Source organism: Anopheles maculipalpis, chromosome 3RL (assembly GCF_943734695.1).
Source record: "Anopheles maculipalpis chromosome 3RL, idAnoMacuDA_375_x, whole genome shotgun sequence".
Lineage (NCBI taxonomy): Eukaryota > Metazoa > Arthropoda > Insecta > Diptera > Culicidae > Anopheles > Anopheles maculipalpis.
Genome location: NC_064872.1, coordinates 4,982,379 through 5,001,770, shown reverse-complemented (window position 1 = coordinate 5,001,770; position 19,392 = coordinate 4,982,379). Strand labels below are relative to the sequence as shown.

The 19,392-nt window shown below is 43.6% G+C and overlaps 2 protein-coding genes across 2 annotated transcripts in view; both read right to left on the bottom strand.

Moving 5' to 3' along the window:
- The window catches only part of LOC126563846 (uncharacterized), a 61,157-nt gene extending 54,784 nt beyond the window's left edge, over positions 1-6,373 (bottom strand). Inside the window, 1 exon segment of the mRNA XM_050220621.1 lies at positions 5,720-6,373. Coding sequence (XP_050076578.1) covers positions 5,720-6,373 — 654 coding nt within the window.
- LOC126565616 (ejaculatory bulb-specific protein 3-like) overlaps positions 5,348-19,392 on the bottom strand; it is a 142,033-nt gene continuing 127,988 nt past the window's right edge. Inside the window, exon 2 of the mRNA XM_050222810.1 lies at positions 5,348-5,360. The gene's annotated coding sequence lies outside the window, so the exon portion shown is untranslated. The remainder of the gene's footprint in view (positions 5,361-19,392) is intronic.

Here is a 19,392-nt window from a genome sequence, read left to right as displayed (position 1 = left end):
CGACTGACACAAGAAGGAATAATTGTCTCACAGTATGCAATGTAACATGATCGTCAAAAAGAATCAATGAAATAAATAAAATCCTAATTTATGTCACACCCAACAGCAGTAAAATAAATCTTTGATGATTATCACCATCATCATTCCTTTCATCGTACCCGGTGGTGTTAACAGTCAACCCGTATCGTAAAACTAACAAATGGTCACTATTCTACGCAATATGGTTAATGTCCAAGCGGTTCCAAAATCGGAACAAGTCTTCGGGTTCGCAACATAAACATCCAACAACCATCACCCCAGCAAAAGGAATAATTTTCTGTCGTAAAGTAGATATTCTCAAGCCGCATTTACTGTGCGTCTCGAGTCAGTCGGTTTTGGCTATCTTCATGTAGGCTTTGTAGCATTTTTCAAAAAATGCCGCTAAAAAGTGATCGTTCGCGAGCTTCTTCAACTGCAACCGCTCCAACGAAGAGGCACTTAGGGAGCCTTTTTTTTTTTTGCCTACACTTTTTTGTTCGGTTGTTCAATAATATATAAATATTTTCCCGGTCCACAACATAAGTGGCCCCTCGGACGAGGAGGAGGTCAAACGAGGGTTTTGTGCGAAAATATCGTAAAAACCGTTTCATCCGTTATTGTCACATCATCCACGGCCGCAAATCCGTCTTGCGCTTTTCCCCTCTTGCTGTGCTTAAGACAACCGTGGCGAGCTTTTGGGACGGGTTTTATCGTTCATAAAAGTTGGCCGTTCTTTCACCGGGGGTTTTTTGTGGTGCATCGCGCCTCGCTGCATATTCATTAAAATGTGCTTTGCTTTTGGGGGATGATTTTTGGGGAGCAACGGGAAGGGATAAGTAATCCGGAGTTTTATAAATGATAGTTAAGCCGTGTGGTTTGGGATGCAGCTCAAAATAATAGGACTTTGGGTGGAAAGAGTGATAAGTCGTAAATCATATCAATATCTTGTGTTTTTTATATATTTTAACTCCCGTCATCAATTCCAATAAACACTTAAAGAGCTTTATCTTAATACTTCTTATTGTTTGTCAAGGTTTATTTCATATTTATAGTTTGCAATTCAATTTGCTGGACATTTGAAAATATCCGAAGTTCAAATCCGGAGTTCAGGACCGGAGTTCCCATCCGTACCGTTACCCTGTAGTGAAGACTGACTATCCAACTAAGTGGTATCAGCAAGTCTAGTAAGCCATTCGCTGGCCGCCATGACCTAGTAGGTCATTAAACCAAGAAGAAGAGAAGAAAGAATTTGGAACAATTCCTTGAATAAGTTCCATCAAGCAGTTTTAAAGGAAACTCTCGCCACGGCTCCAGCTCCTAAACCTGAGCTTCATAAATTAATGCCCCAACTGAAACTGAAACCTTCCCAAGAAAGTCGACACAACCGTACCACGGGAGAACAGGTTGGTGTAGTTGGACGTATGTGAAATTATTGTAAACCTCTGTGTAAAACATCACGAAAATTGCGTCCGGTTGTTTCCGTGCACCGTGGACGCGTGTACATTTCATCGCATGGTAATAACTTACAGCCTCCAACAACTCATCACGTCCACACGCGCCCAAGAGGCGCACAAGCAAAGCTTTCGAGAATTTTTGCCTCTTCTCTAGGGGGTCCACTTCCTGCTTTCTTGCTTTCTGCTGGTCCCAACAATCTGCTGCTCAACGGTTATTTAATATCTTGAGAGGATGCCGGGTGTAGGGTTAGGGAGGTACCTTAAGCATGTCATCCCGTCATGACTTCCCATTCATGCGTTCACCATTCAACGACTCAGTCTGGAGACCCCGTTTCCACCGCACGGAAACATGATCAAGTGTCGGCAGTTTTGTACCACAGCAAGTGAGTGGAACACACGAAAATGAACAAAAAAAAAAACAGAAGAATAAGCCCACGTGAGCTGGAACCAGAGCTCCAAATCTGTGTACTTCACGTATTCAAAAATCGAGTGTTGATGAACAACGGAGAACGCCCAGACAACAGTGAAGGTGAGGTATGGTTGGTATCGGGAAGCTCCACCTCGCGATTGTGAAGGGCGACCCGGTTCTTTTATTCTTCTTTTCGGTCCATTGCGCCACGGTCTGATACATTTCTTAATTTGTTGAAATGTAATATATTTTAATGATCCGATCCATTGAACCGTTTTATTATTTATGATGTTGTTTATGCTCAATTAGACCATATATAAAAATATGGAGAAAACGACGCTCGATCGACGACGATCGCGACGAGCCGGGTCTTGTGCGAGCGCGCGAGAGGTAAATTCAATTTCTGCGCAGCCCTTACGCGCTGGCCGACACGAGAGATGTCTCGTTGTCGGAAAGCATTGGCAGAAGGAGATTCCTCCTACCTCCTCCGGCTGCCGCTCTATATACATGCTGTGAAGTTGTAGGATTACGTCGAGCCAGAGCCCCCCAGAGTGAGACAATTTCGGAGCAGACTAGAGTTTGAAAAATGTCTTGTAAGAGGCAAAAAAAGAACATCGTTGGTGTTAAGTGTAGAGCGTGGTGTGTCTGGAAGGCGCAGAAGGGACGTCTGTGCTTTTTTTTTTGCAAAGACGGGAATGATTTATTGATTTCCATGTGAGGCAGCCAGAAAACGCCAGGAAGAGACTTGCCTGGATGGGATGAACCACGACAAAAGGTTGTTTGGTTGATCTTGGGCAGCGGGTGGACTAAACTAGATCGCTTGTTAGATATGGTCTATCGTATTCGATAGGCTATAAAGAAGCGAAATGAATTTATTGCCGGCAAGGCCTTGCGGGGATTTAAAGACTTGGGAGCTGGCCGAAGGAGATCATCATCGTAAAAGGAAACCTCCACCATCGGGCACGTTTGTTTGTTTAGCGAAACGGCGAACTTCTAGCGGGTGAACCACTGCTAATAGGACTTGGCCAGGCCAGCCAGGCCCGAGTCGGAGGTGGCTTTTTGCAAATGGGTTTATCCTAGATCATAAATCACTTTTCTAAGACTGTGAACTCTATGAAGTGGATCGTTGTTTCTCAGTGGGCGAGCGTCGTATCCTTGTTCTAGTTCCATGGAGCTAGCGAGTGGTTTATTGAAATATTTGTAAGATGGAAGGAGAAGTAATGTGTGCGATTAGCACTGTTGGGGGTAAAAACTAGCTCACTTAACACAAATGTTACACTGGCACGAATACCAAACTCTGCATGTTTGCTACATTGTGCTGTATTACAATCTTACACCAGTGCATGTTGTTGTTTGGAAGGAAGTTAAAGCGATGCTTGTGCGTAAAACAATGGCTGGCTGTCATCATGCTGCCTTCGTTGTGATTGACAAATTGATTTGTCCTTTTCGTGCGCGGTATCCCAATTTGGGCAATTGCTTCATTTCCAGACGACAAATCAAAATGCCACAAGGGGTAGCCCTTGTCTTGTCTTAAGAAAAAATCTTTTTTGAGCTTCTTATCCAAGCAATACCGAAACGGGACGAAATCCACTCCATGAAAAGTAAAAATGATAAGCTTGTCTTTTTTATGTAAAAAGAAATAAAAGTTCAATATCGCTTGCAATAAATACAGCAGAAGGAATTGCAGACCGACAAAACAAAAAGGAACCTGCCAACTTGCCTTGTTACAGGCGTCAATTTGTCATTGGGCGGCAAACATTTTTGTCAACTTTTTTGCACGCCTCACTGAGAGAGAACCAGCAACATTAATTTAATTATTTTTGTTTTTACTTTTCTCTCTCCCTCTGTCTTGTGCGAGGAGATACAGGGAACGGATGGAAACATTTTCCTTTTTTTTTTGGAAAGTCTCAACTGAGCATATGTTTGCTGTCAGCGAATCTTACTTCTTCCTCTTCTACAGCGCGCCCAATCGTGTCCTTCGCGACATGACGAGTTGCTTCCTTTTTGTGCCAAACCTTCCTTCCCAAAAAGTGCTGTCAGCGTCGGAACAGCGGTGGTAAACGCTGCGGGAAGATTAATGATGCATCTGAACCATGCGGTGGCCGCTTCGGGCGCCGTCGGAATTCTGCCAGACCGGCCAGCAGTCGGCCGCGGTCTTTGGAGACGGAAGACATAAATAAAGCCCTACGGGTTCGCTGGGGCGCAAGCGCAAATGGTTGGCAATGCAACTGCTCGACAGCCCGAATGCCCTTTAATATGGTCATTTATTCCGTGTATGTGCGTATAAGATTTTTTACTATTATTTGGAAAAGGAAGCGTCGAAATGATTTGTTTCGTCGCTTACACATGTGCACAAGTCTCCTGCTAAAAAGAGGAATGGAATGTAACCGCCTTGCAATGCGAATGGCTTTTTTGTGGCGATGGATGCTAAATGTTTTTACTTTGTTGTGATCGGTGAGCGATTGTGTTTGGACGTAAATGAAAATTCTCCTGCAAAATAGTACCTTATCAATCAATGGAATAATCGGTGAGAATTGATAGCTTTACTTCGATCGAATTTATGTACCCAATCGAGGTAGGATAGTTATGGGAAATGTGTTTCTGGTTTTTGGTATGAGCACATAAATTAAATAATCCGTCAACATTAACAGACTTATCCCGCTGTTGACACAACATGACACAAAAAGCTGTTGAAGCTCGTTAAAATGTCCTCGTCAATAATATTCACAGCCACTGCGGTCTACGAGCAGTATAAATCACGTGAATTGCTCATTACGATTGCATCTGACTGCACCCACGTCATCTGTGTGTATGTATGCGTAGCAATAAAATAAAGCTCTCCATAAAAGCGCACCTCTTTCCATCTCATCATCTTTTTAAATTTACATCTTACTTATGCCAAACAGCGCCTAACACACAGAAAAAGGTCTAACAGGCTTCTTCATCGAACAATGCAAATTGTGATTTTTCGCACTGCCGCTGAATCAGTTGAGGTTGAATACCCGATTGCATGGAAGAATGCAGTATAGTCATAGTTGAAGGCAATACATACGCTTAACGTGTGCGTGCTGGCTGCGTACCAGAGTACGCGAAGGCCAGCAACGCTAGAAAGCTAGCTAATTAGCAACGGAAAACACGAACGGGCTCAAAAATGGATTTTTCTACTTCATTTAAAAAAAAACCTTCAAAGAGTGAAACTAAATCATTATTCTAAATCCACAACATAACATATTAAGCTCAAAATGCATCTCACACGATTTCACTCTCACTTTCCTTCACTCTTCCTTTGTCTTCGTGCGGATGTGTTGGTAAGCATACGACCTTTTTTTCGCACCTTCATTCAGTGACAAAACATGGAATTCCACACCATATTAATGGGCACACACAAGACACATTTCTGTCCCCGATGCATCATCACCAACGCAGGCACTGCACTTGCACTTTTCGTTTCTCCTTGCACTCGCTCGATCGCTCGATGTCTGCAAAGGGACGTGTTTTGTTGGAGTACGATCACGCAAACTTGTCATGTCATCAGGGGGTCATCTTCTTCATCAATAAAGCGCAACAAAAAAAAAACACTCTTCAATATGAAAACCACCTTCATCACACTCACACAGCAGTTAAACACTAGCACAAATTCCCGGACAGGAACACAAGCGAGTAATCACACGGCGCATTCCGCGTTTTTTTTTTTTTTCTGCACGATTATGTAAACGAAAGAAGACAGCAAGCGACGGACCTTCCCGCTTGGGAGGTTCGTGTGTTGCAGGTCAAACCCAAGCGAACTCATCATCCCCATGTTGCGTTCCCATCCCTCTGCTCGTTCTCGTTCACTCACCTGTTCTCTGAAGATGCGCTTGAACCCGTCGACGGTGTGTTTGTCTTCGCCGAAGATCGCACTCAGCTCGGAAATCAGCAACCAACGGCGCTTATCACGCTTCACCTCCAGCTCCATCGCACTGACGGATGGTTTTCGTGGCTCGGCCGGTGTATTGCCCGGTATCGGTGCATCACCCAACCCATTTACCAATCCAGCCGCTATCGGGTCAAACGGCACAAGCTCGGTAGAGTTTCGCTTCTTCTCTGCATCGCCCCCAGTGTCAGCCGTCACTGTACTAGCGCGGCTGCCCGTCGACGATGCGGTTTCACTTTCGTTCGAATGCAACGACGTACGGCGCACGTTCGGAAACACGGCACCGTCCGACGGTGAATGGGCAGAACTGTGCATATCCTGCAGATAGCTATCGTTCTGACGCAGAACGAAAATGAACGGATTTTCTTCCTGCGGCCGACCGCTTTCACTTTCATTGGGGGCACTTTTTTCGATCGTGACTGCAGAGCTCGGTTGCTGCGGTAGCTCATCGGAAAAAGACACTTTTTTCGGTTGTTTTTGGCCGGGTTGGGGTGAGGGTGAGCGTGATCCACTAGCTCCCGTCGGTTCACTTTCGCTTTCACCGGTGGGTACGGGCGTGGTGGGACGGAACCCTTCCATGGTTGGACAAGGGCGTCGGAAACGGACACTTTTAGCACAAGATTTAGATTATCTTTCGTTTTACTGTTTTTAGTATAGAAAATAATTTATAAAATATTCAACCTAAAAAAGGTGCTTAAAATTTTTTAAAATTCAACACTGTGTAGAACGTATTGAATACGTTTTTTTATGTGAAGAAATTTACAGAAAAAGGAGAAACATGAAACTGCATTTGGATTGACGCTCACTGATTATTTTATACGAAGGATTTCAATGACTTGCGGCTCTCGTAAGCGACGAACCTGTACTATAATGAAACAATGCGATTTATATTCTTTTGCTATTTTAAAAAAGCAAACTTTTTAAATTTTAACGAAAAATCACAACATACTAAAACACTTTTAATATGAAAAACTCGAGAATATGCACTCGGGAACACCACCAAAAACGATGCACCTCAAAAACCTGGCGGATACGGGTCGACCGTCGGTAGGTACGACCTCTGTCTTCGGACACTCGAACGCTCGGACACTTGTAGCGCGGTCAGGACGCGAAACGAAACGAACGCACGCCGGATCGAGCTGAAACTGAACTGTGCCACCGAGCGGAACTCAGCACCGTACGCAGCCAATCGCACGAGCCACTAACCCAACACCGATAGCTGTTTGGTCGATGCATGAACCACCAACCGATTCGAACAGCTCTTCGCGGGTTGGTTTGGTCTCTTTTTCGCTTCTTCACTTTTCTTCGGTGGAGCAGCGCGAATGAACTCGTGCTGCACAAGTGTGGCGCTATGCCTGATGAGTTCCTGGCGAAAATATTGCCGATCGTGGTGTCGCGGGCCGATGGCTGAAGCTCTGAAGCTCGCTGATCCAATTCATCCGAACTGTTGGTGCGTTCGTTTGTGGTGCTGGACGGCTTAGAGCTCTAGGTGGACCATTTTTAGAGTTGCTTAGAGCAAGGGACGAACCGTTGACTTTGAACTTGCTAAGCAGATGGATACTTATTAAGACAAAGGGTTGATACAATTTTTGATAAATTTTTCTTCAATATTAAGAAAAAATTAAACCACAAAAAGCTTTAAAAAGACAACGGGTTATAATTATTTTGACGTTGAACGAAAAGTTGTCAGAAACCATAAATCATCTTTAATACGCCCATTGAATTTCTCGTAATAAATCGTACGCCAAATTACACCTGGATGTTTGCATAACTTTAAACGGCACGAACACGGCGAGGGCTTAGAGACCGCGTAAGTGATAATTATAAATTGAATCCAATTATCTCTCCACCAGGAGCGCGAGCCATTCCCTTCAACCACACCAACATGACCACGGTGCGGTCGCGGCCAAAAACCCTCCCTACACCCATCATTGGAGCGCACGAGAAGCTCGACTTATAAGCCGCATTTATTTCATCGCTTCTGCAAGCCCAAAAGCCCATCCAGGTGCTTTGGAACGGATGAAACGGCTCTGGCCTGATGCTGTGTGTGTATGTGTGTGCGATCCAAACGTGACGGTGCGATTGTGCGAACGGGCGATACAATTTTCATTTCGATTTTTCGGACCAAGAAACCCGTGGCCCCGTGCAACCTTCGGCTGACTTCGATGACTTCATTATTGGGTTAAAGACTTCTGGCTGTAGGTTTGCAACCCTTTCAAGATGACAAAGGTTTATCAAAGAGAGGTCGACTTTGCGTCATCGACAACGGCACACCGGACCATGGGAACGGATGCGCCGAATTAAGCCGTTCTTGGTGACCGTTATGAAAGGGAGGATTTTTCTGGGGACGACCTGCTTTGTGACGAAAAATCGATCGATTGATTTTTTTTCGGGGGGGGCTCGAATGAAACGGCCGGACAATGAACGGTGGTAGCATAACCCTGGGCAAATTGCATGGAACCAATAAAAAAATGGGGAGGTAACGATGCGATGATTAAGAGATGGCCAATTTTCTTCACAGTGATGCTCTTGCTTGATGGTAGGAAGGAATGTTGGATTTTTTTGTTTTGTTTGTGATAGTTATTTGCTTTGGATGACTTAGAAAGAAGCTTTTATATTTTCTCGTTATTATTAACAACAGATGGATTAGGCCTTGCTGATTTTCTTATTATTCGCTAATAGCTTCGTATGAGAAAACTCACTCATATTAAACCATGAATTTAACTTCATCACCACAACAAAAGTCACCTTCCAATGCCCTTCCTTCCGATTGATTTGTTTCATGGTACACGGACCGAGCACGTCTCGTTTGTAATGTGTTTTCCTGCTGATTTGATGCCATTTTTCATCTCGCACAATAAATTTACATGCAACCGTACCGCGGTGAGGCGAAGAGTGTGAGATACTGCGAATGTTGTCGCAAGTATGTCCTTTTGCAAACTCGTTTGTGCAGCCGTGGGCAGTGTAATTTTTCACCATCGCATAAAAATTCGTCACCTTCGGATCGTATCTTTCCATCAAGATCGTTCCGATCAAACCGATCACGTCCATTCACGAAACAAAAGATCGTTCGCTAGAAAACGATTCTTTTTCCGTAAAGGATTCGAATATTAAGATAAATGCTTGTGGATTTTTGTGTTGACATTCGAGCTGCTTCTTGGTGGGTTTTGATGTAGTTCCATGGGAAAGTTGGTTTCTTTACAATAAAATTAAATCTTAATTGTGTCAAAACGTACATAAAAGACATTTACAATCAAAAGTTAAAACGATTTCCTCGTTGGATGAAATGGCTGTAAAAGTGTTTGAAATTCATCGACAAAATATATCTTACCAGAGGGATTTGATTTCATTCCCTTTTGTGACACCAACTGATGTCGCGACTGTGCCAATGAGCCGTCCTATAATGCTCATGTTTATTCCAATTTAAAAACTACAACGGTTACTCTTGTTCAACAATCACCTTCACCCTCTCTGGGTCTCGTCAGCGTTATCTCGTTTCAATTAAAGCAAGTAAATCAACTGTCTGATAACAATCGGGTACAAAGCTGTCTACGGACGTGACTGTCTTCCTGACCGGATCCGATCAGTATGATCCAGAAAACATCGAATCGAAAGAACTGAATTGCATGTGTTTGTGTGTGTGTGGAAAAGGTTTACTACGAAGCTAAAAAGCCTTCAGATCCACCGTAGCTAGTGGAGACTCACTTGCCGGAAGTGAATGTTACGCTTCTAGAAGCTTCTGTTTTCTGTTCTCAGGGCTAGAGTCGAAGCTATATCGTGGAGCCTCGGGATGACTCAACCAAATAGGGCTAGAAATCACAGTATTCAGTAGCATGTTATTGGAATTCCCTATCAAGCATCCTTCGTCCAATCGCGCGTGACACGGATTATTGAATTTCGCAACAAAACAACATTAACATCCAACTCAGTGTTAAAATCATGCTACACGGTGGCGCCTTCTGTTATGGAACAAAAAAGGTACAACAGAAACAACTGGTGCAACAACTAAAAAAAACCTCCAATCCTGCTCGAGAAAAGGTATAAAGTTGCAAAGTCCTGTTTATTTACCCTCTTTTTTGTCCCTCTCCAAAAAATAAAAGGTGGTCCAAAAGTTGGATATGCACTTTTTCTCTCACAAACCCTCCTCGAACCATCATAAAGTTGTGCACCGTACAATCATTGGCGGCGCGAACTTTGCGCGTCCAACGCGCGCCGCCAACGATGTGTAGTTTATTTTGGCTCAAATTTACATCATTATATCAATCACTTCAATTACGATCCCTTGGACGATTGCAGCGATCCTTGGACGATCGGTACGGTGTGACATTCTTCGCAGTCTGCTGCTGCTACTTTTTTGCTGCATTTTTTTTTTGCCTTTGGGAGTTTATTTTTATGTTGTGGGTTTCGGCAGGCAGTGTGTGGTGACTTACCGCGAAGGATGTTATCGTGATCCCATTACTCCGACGTTAATGGGGTTTCGCTCGAGGGATGTTGTGATATTTTTGTGCCCGTCCTGTGTGGGGTTTTTCGTCTTCTACCGAAGCGTTGTTGGTAGCTGGTAAAATTACCACAAGTCCCACAGCAACAGACTTGCAGCACCGTCGGGCTAATAAATTGATTGTACTACATGGTGGAGGTTGAACGTAATAACATTTAATTACCGATACGAAAATCAATCGACTTTTGGGTGAGCTATTTTTTTGCGCTCACTATTGAGAACTAATTGTCGCGCCTGTATCATAGACAGACATTTACCATTTGATTCGATAAATCAAAGGCGAATATCAAGTGCTTGAGTTATGCGTCATGCGTCGGCCGTTTTGAATCCAATTAAACGACGAAACCTCCACGCCAACCTCGTGAGCCTCGCTTGAATCGCGGAAAACGCAACAAGGGCATGCCCAACGGTCAAAAGCGGTAAGTCAGTTTAATCTGATTCAGCTAATCTTCGTTGAGCAATCGAAAAATTCCACTCCCCAGCTTCGCATCTTCCGGGCGAGCAAACATAAGCGTCTTCTCTTTGGTTCCGAAGTAACGAAAACAAGCAAACCAAAACAAAATACAAAAGAAAAAAACCATTCCACACACCGGTCAGCTGTAGCACGTGTGCCGCCAATCCAATTGTCTGTGAATTTTGCGTCGGATGAAGGAAATTAGTACCACTTTGTTTCGTTAACGATGATTAGTTCATTCATTACCCGGATCCCCGATCGATAATCGTTACCGAAGGATCAGCCGACTCTTGCCGACCATGCAGTAATTTATCAAAAACACGCGCTGTGCGAATACGCACCGCGCTTGAGAATCAGCATCGTGAAGCTGGGCAGCATCATTACCAGAAACCCTTATGGGAATCGCATCAGTAAGTAATGAGAAAAGAGTCACTTCTCATTACCGGTTAAGCTCTCCGGGTGTGCTTGTGATGAACTGATGGATCATCGTTTTTCCCCGGTTTTTTTTTCTTTTTTCTATTAGGCTTATTCGCAGATATTGCAGACTGGATTAGATCTTGACAGCAAGAGCACAATAGGACGCTGTGCAAAGGCAAAAATAAACTCCAAACGTGATCTATGGTATTCGACTAACCGACTAGCATCTATAAGGAGAATCGTAAAAGAAACTTCCCCCAGCGGGAGCGAAAAAGAAAGGTCACGTTCAACACCTGAACTTGAACAACGCTTTAGGCACTCGGCATTTGTTTCGGGACAAAGACACCCGTTGATTTGGTGCTCTCTTCCTCGAGACTATAAACCACCTGCCGGGTTGGGCTAATTCTCATTATGCTTTAATGAGTTTTATTACCGCAGGAGACCTTAAGCTGTGGTGGAAAATTCTTCTTGATTAGAGTCCTTAGACGGTAAATTGCTGAACTCTCCTTCACTGTTCCAAGCAATTCAAGAGATCCCTAGTTACGGTTATTGAGAGCACCATAATCCCTCTTCCGCACAGTGTCACGCCCATCTGACTTATCGCGACCCAACAGCTTCAGCTAAAGAAGCAAAGCCAACGGGAAATACAACATCCAAAAGCCTTCTTCTTAGGCGGCCTGAGTTACGAATACAATGAAATTTTATGATTCTATAAACTGCACGGTTTATAATGATCGTTTTATGCTGATCTTGTTTCCCAAACTACAAACCGTGTCGTGTTGGTTTCTTCCTGGTTGCGTTTCGCGTTGGCAGAAGGTTTCCTCCGAGATGGATGAGATGGCAAACGGTGGACGAACTTTCGACCACAGTTTTTGAACCGCCAAATGTAGAACCTGACCTTTTTGGACGTCGAATAATGGTGCTGTTGCGGTGGTTACGTTCAGCATTGCAAATATATCGCGTTCTTTATGAGGGTTTAACATTTGGGAGATTTTACACTGTGTGTCTGTGGGGTGTTGAAGTAATATTGCTGACAGTAAGAAGTACGAATATCTTGCTTTGAAACACGATCCATTGTGTCTCTGTCTCTGAACACATTGATCGACAATTTATTTAAAAAAAATACACTTTTACCTTCACGAGTAACTGATCTTACCGATCGAACGCTACAATGAAACACCTTCCACGCTGTCCTGCAACCTGTAAAATGCATAATTCTACACCTTAGTCCTACAACAAAACAGTCCTACAACGAAAACATCCCGGTAATCGGACCATCCTGAAGCTCAACACCATTAACTCATGCCAAAGGTCATAAAAGAGGACAAGCCTTTGCAAATGTGTGCCAAGAGCCAGATGAAGTAGCGCCAACGCCAGATAATTTCATCGAGTGGCAATCGCACCGGAGAATCCTTGTGCAGGACAAAAACGTGCGCAACAGACCCCAAAAACCATCCAAAGGCGTAACGAATGGCTTTGTTTTACGTGCGTACGCTCGTGTGCGGACAACCTGTGGCCTGTGAATGAGGCGCATAATTCTCGTAGAAGGTCTGCGTGATACTTCGCATCGTTAAAGGGCGCGCAGATTGTGGAGCATCGGTGTTCGGCTGACTCGGCGTAGTGCAGAAAAAAAAGTAGAGCAAGTTTGCGTTTAATAAGCCCGCGTGTGTAGCTTCCAATCGGGGATGATTACGGTTTATGGCAAAATTATTTTACGATGAACTGTTTTTAAATCGCACCAAGAAGCGTATAAGGAAGGAGCGAACGACTCGACTTGGGTCCTGAATTATGGTTGTCAAATTACATCTCCCGGCTGCTTCTGTGGCCTAGTCCTCGTAAAGGAAGGCTTTATTGTAAAGTTTTCTTTTTGTCCTCACTCTCTGTCTCTTCACTTTATAGCTCATAAAACATTTATAAATATAAGACACGCCAGGGTTCATAAATAATCATTACATTACATTGTTCCAATATTTGCTCACTTTAAAAATGGATTCCGTTTTTTGAAACGAACTTTCTGCCTCCTTTTTCAAAATTTCGCATAGAATTTCGGATGAGGTACATGAAGCAATATTTATTCCCCATGTCATATAGTAATTGAATTATTGCTATTCTTTTCCACCTATTGCTCACTTTCAAGGGCATCTCAAAAAGATCAAAACATTATGGTCAAAAGCCACAATTCAATATCTACTCGCGGGCGGGAGTATTTTTATTTTTTAATTTAATCTACGGGAAGCTGCTGATGCTTTGCTTTCAACAATCAACCCACAACAATACGCAAAAACTAGCAAACAAATCACTCTCGCACCACCACACATACGATCCACTAGATCCTTCCCTCTTCAAAAATCCCTCCCGGGGTTAAACCACGAAACCACGAAAGCAGGAGGCATTTCGTTTGTTGCAAAAGTATTACTGCCCCTGGGAGCCAAAAGACAAAACTGGCCATGATTGATGGTTTCGTTGAAAATGTAATAATTAGATATGCTCTATCGGATATCCCCGCTCGCCTTACATTCCATTTTCCCTTCTACGGCCACAAAGTCGCAAAAGCTTCTTTTGCGCTCTGTGGGGCCCGTGCTGCAGTATAGCACGATCGCCCCAGCACGCCCGCAACCTCGCTAGACTTGTGGTCTAATAAATGAAATCAACAACGGTGCCTCTCGAACCGAGCACGGTATTACGGACCACCCTCTAGGCTTCCCTCCCGGTAGTACCAAGGAACGTGAGGTAAAGAAAGCCAAAACGTAGCCAAAATTGTCTTGAGAGCTTTCGGACGGACGGAGTGGAAAAGGCCAAGGGGATGTGTATGTGATTTGATCTTGTTTATCCGGCACCGGCAATAAATGGCTTCAACGCAAACAGGCCGTGCCATTTTTGTGACCATTTACGAAATAGGGGGTCGCCTCCACTGCGTCGAACATCGGGAGCATTCGAACAGGGGCTTTAATCTTCGCAAATCCGCTTGTCGTCAAGTTGTTGCTTCCAACCAACCACGAGTGGTTGGTAGGTTGGCTAGTGTTGATTTGTTTTAATTATTTTTCTTTCCACCCCCAAAAAGCTCCTGCCTGAAGCCTCTGGTGGTGATTGGTATCGTTTTGTGGACTACATGTGCGTCTGTGTGTTTTTGATATAATTTTTATTTTCTGCACATCAAACGCGACTCAAGGCTCGCTTTTACGGGTACCAACCAAATGCCGCCATTGACGTCAGCAGCAGCAGTAGCGATCGTCGTCTAGACGTTAAAAAATCGCACCAGCTTTGGGATCTTGTGGCGCTAGACGATCCAACCTTTAGGATTTAGGAGAAGGCGCATATGTGTGAACACACCATGTTTGGAGCATACCCGTGTTCTTGTTGGCAGCTTGGATCAGTTTTCGGAGTTTAACTTACTGACAGCTGACATTGCATTTTGTGAGATCTTCTAGATATTTGCTCGAAAAAAATGTTTAATACGCTTATGTGCTCAATTTAACCATTAATTACAGAACTACCTTTAATATTGGGTATTTACTTTGTGAAACAATGAGCAGTTTGAACATTGAATTGTTTCTCTCGAACAATGTTCTCATCACCATAAATGAAATGAGGCTATTTTTCACTCAACTCACATGTTTTCCATTTTCTGGATGCCGTTTTGGTTTTTGGGACCATTTAAGCTTGAGTGTGCTGTACTCAGTCAACGGCTTTCAGTAACCAATTGGCGGTCCGATGCAAGTTAAAAGCATTTTATTTCACGATTCAGCAATTAAAGTTAAACTTTTTAACCTACGCTCTGGCTGGCTTGAGGCAAAATCTTGTGTGTCACAAGTGCAAATTTCATTCAACCCACGTTAACCGTTCCGTTTGGGTGGGTGAGTGAACGTCTTTCGATGCAGCAGATGAACATAAACTTCGTCACGATATGCCAAAGTTCAAAGGCTGCAAGGTGAAGATGTCAACACATCCGATTTCCTGGGAAGTAGAAACTCGTTCATGCGAAACCGTGGAATATTTTACTTTCATCATTTAAAGACATCGTTAAAAATAAAGTGTTTTCTGGGGACAGAGCTTAAAGTTGAACCTTACCACCATATCAACTTAAATCACTTTTGAAGAGGAGTTTAAAAAGATCTATCTTGATTAAAACAACTGTAGGACGTTAAAGGACGTTTCGCAAGCGTCTAGACTTTGTACAAAACCAGTTTGCAAGCTTTCCAAAGCAATAGAGTGCAATTCTCCGTCTGCTTATGCATTAAACAGACCACCAAGATAGACAAAATGATTGATCGAATCATAATCGAGAGTCGGGTGGCAAATGAGAACCTCACTTACCACGATCCAGCACCAGGTTGATGGATGACGAGCGACCGAATGGACAATAAATTAATTAAAATGCAATTTCCTATCAGAGTGCACTTCATCGCTAAGCCGGTTCTCCTTACAATGTTTTGTTGATCTGGAGTATCAAATCCGGATAAATTAATAGCTATGTTTATAAGCCCAGTTTGGAATAATATTTTGGAGAGAAGTAATAGTCTGGCTATTTGCTCAAAAAGGCGGAATGAAGATATCAAGACACACATTGCTAACCTTAAACCCTCACTGATCCCCTTGTTATAAACGATGACTGGTTCAAATCAATCGCTGTAAAAAGTGTGCATCTAAGGAAAATGTATCGGCAAATCAATCTTACTCGTCACTTGTGTATTAATGAATGCAAACCGATCGTATCCTGAAGCTCTCGCATAGATTTACCACCATAAATCTGCACAACCAGTATGTTTAGAGAGTGAATCCCTTATTGGTACATTGAAGCCATCGTAGAGGCAAGCGATGCTATTTCTTACAGCTAGTTGCCAGTACGATTGAAGCAGATGCAGTGTACTGATAGCTATAACTGGCGTTTAATGTGAACCACCGTGCATCCCTCGTACGTCCGCGTCGTTTGACAGGAGATTAGCATCAGTCATCAACATTCATGCTGGCAATGTTTGTCTGTGGACGTAACCGAAACCGCTTCCGCAGATGAATATTGATGTTTCAGCTGAGGCCATCTATTCATTCCAGACAGAATGCCTCCTGTAATACGATGACAAATCGTTTCAAATTCAACCTCAACGTATGTAGCTAGAAGCACAAGGGTTCCTGCACTCCAAAGCAAAAGGTGGACAGAAACATTCCAAATTGCTCGCGTAATTGAAATTGTGGGACCTTGTGGACATGAAGATGCAAACGGCTTGCTCTCGCCGCTAGTGGATGCTATTAGTGACGAAGCTTAGATAGGATCATTCATCAAACCATCATACAGTATGCTGGTGTCAGTCTGCTAGAAGCAGATGATTGCAGTACCGGTCCAAAGGCATCGTTGTGACAGGTTGAAGAATTACCTCCGAGTTTTGATGACACACGCATTATTTCGCCGATCCGAGTTGGCTTTGTGTTTTGTGGGAGGTTAACTTGCCACACTAACCTACTCTAGAAGTAGTTCATTTATTTTATTCCTCCTTCATACTTCTCCAACTAGTCAAGGTTCGCTCGGTGAGCTGGGGACACTTTTTCCGAACCCGTTCAACCTACAACAGCAGCTCCGGTACAGCCTATATGTATCTCGGTGCCTGTCGATTTATCTTTGCCGCCTAACAATTCAATTAACATATTAATTACATCGACGCTAAGTGCTAGACGTTGTACCGTCTCGGAAGGGCTTCCGCTCCGCTTCTGAAGTCATCCTGCCCTGCGTTCTGTCTGGTGCTAGCACGGGAGCTAACCCGATTGCCACCGGCATGATTCTGGCCACCATTAGACCCAACTTCGATGTACTGCTACTGCAGAAATTCACCAGCTTCGCAAGTTCCAGCAGGCAAGCGTAATGGCGAATAAAAAATTCCTTCTTCGAACGATCGCAACTCCGATCCGATCGATCTCTCCTGGTCTCTGGGCCTTTGCTTTGCTTTTGGTGGAATGAACTGTGTCGCAATTACCTCCTTTCCTTCCCTTCCCGACGACAAGCCAGCGACACTCACGAGACATGTCATGTGTCCTGAAACGGCGCACTGTAATAAATTATTCTCTACGAGTACGAGAGCCCCACTTCATTCAACCTCGGGAACGAAAAACGCACCTCAGTGGCGATGATTATCTTCCGGCCGGACGCGTTTCCCTTGCTCGTCGACTGCACGAGTGTCAACATGATGGGGAGGGACAAGGGAAGGGGGCCACATACACCCCCGTACGGGATTGGACGCGTGAATCCGCCTGTCGGTGTCTGCTTACGGGTTTCGATGTTGTTCACGTCGAAGTTTACCTTTTTCCCTGCTAAATACCTACCCGTGGTTCGATTTCCAATCAACGCTACAGTTACTCCGGAGATTCCGGAATAGGGAATTCGTTCGTTTCTTTACTTTTTTTTTCTCGTTCCCTATGCTTGGCCCGTTGCATCGAAAATGTGAACCGATAGACGTCGATTGCGAAACTGCCGGCGAAATGTAATTAAAGAGCAGCAAACTGTCCCCAACAGACTAATGGCCAAACGGCTTGATCGGCTTCTCACCAAGCTGTACCAGGGATTAGAAAGATGTATACCGTGTTGCGGTGAGAAACGTCGGACACCGATGATCTTGGGGTGAACCTTGCAACGCTCTAATGAAGATGTAACTTTACGGGGACATGTGGTGCAGGTAAAGTTCGATCGATTTTATTGAACTGTTCAATTGCTGTGGCCCGCATATAAATTTACCTCGGCATTAGTGCTGTGTACCACCGTCAGGAGATTAAGATTATTGGCAAGACAGCGCTTTCCTTGAAGCCTGTTTAGCAAGTGCATTAGAGAGGGGGAAAAATGAAAACGAGACTTTAATTAAGTTGCTGATCGTTCTCTACGGGGACTCTTCGGTTGCTCGTAGAAAATTAACTAAAACGATTAAATGTTTATGGTTATTTAAAAATAAAAGCAGATGATTGCAATACTAGCTTGAATGCAGAAGTTTGCTTCAATAATCTATGTACATTAATTGTTTAAACATCCATTTAAGCTCCAGTGGACCAGCAGGACAGGCATAAAATCCAATCTGAGCTGTTCATTTATACTCGGGACTGACATATAATCTATGGGCAAATAAAGTCAAGGAAACCAGAAATTGGTAAGTCTGGTAAGACCGTTCAAGGTGGCTAAAGAAGCATAAGATAAATTCCTAAGACAATCACCTATTCTCCCATTATATTAAGCAAAAAACAAGAACCCAATCACTGCCCACTATTTCTTTCGCACAATCAACCAAAGTGATAAACATTATATGATCCCTTAATATACAATCGAGCCCGCGACTGTATATTTTATCTCTAAAGTGTCCAATAAATATCTTCATTGAGCATTCTTTCGGTGCCCAATAAAGTTTGCTGCTTTTTGTTCCCCTTTAAATTCGATTCATGCCAAACAATGGGTTGTGGTTGTCAGTTTTTTTTTTTGACCACTCAACACCGAAGGTGCAAAACTTTAAGCCTCGGTTTCAGTGTTGAATGCAACAACAACAACAACAAAAACTCCACAAAAATTAAACATTCCAAAATGGCTGTTGAATGTTGTATTGTTTTCGGCGACGTGTAAATACTCCCGGAATGTCAACCGAACGTAAATTGATAACACTTCACTGGTTGATAGAGCTTTTTTTTTGCTTGATCTTTTCTTGTCCTCGCAAAAAAAAAAAAACGAATGAAAGGATACGCAAGTAAAATGCAGTGACAAAGCGAGGCGTAATTTTCCAGCCGCAATTACGATATTGTCTTTTGATCGAGCGCTATCGTGGTTGAATTTTTATCGAGCCAAAGCGAACCTTACTTGCGACACTTTAAGGACGACAACGGCGACGATTACGGTGGCAACGGCTGTTGGAGAAGGATGCTGTTCTGTGCTACCCCGAAGGCAATTTGCTTCTTTAGCGTCGCGATTTGCCTTCCACGTGTTTCGGTCTTCGATCGAAGGAAAAGGTGCTCCCGTTCTACCTCCAACCACCGGACAACGGCAGGGAATCGTTAACTAGAGGCCCTAATTGTGACACGTTTGCACCAGAATGGGATAATTTCTCTGCCTTTTGTCTGCCTCTCGATGCAACGACACGATAGCTGATTGAAAATTATATGTATAAAAAATCAGTCTCTTCTCGCTGGTTCCCCAAGAGCTGTTGTTTGGAATCTTACCGAAAATGTTACCTACCCTGGCTGAAGAATGTTTCGCTTATGTTTGATCGTTTG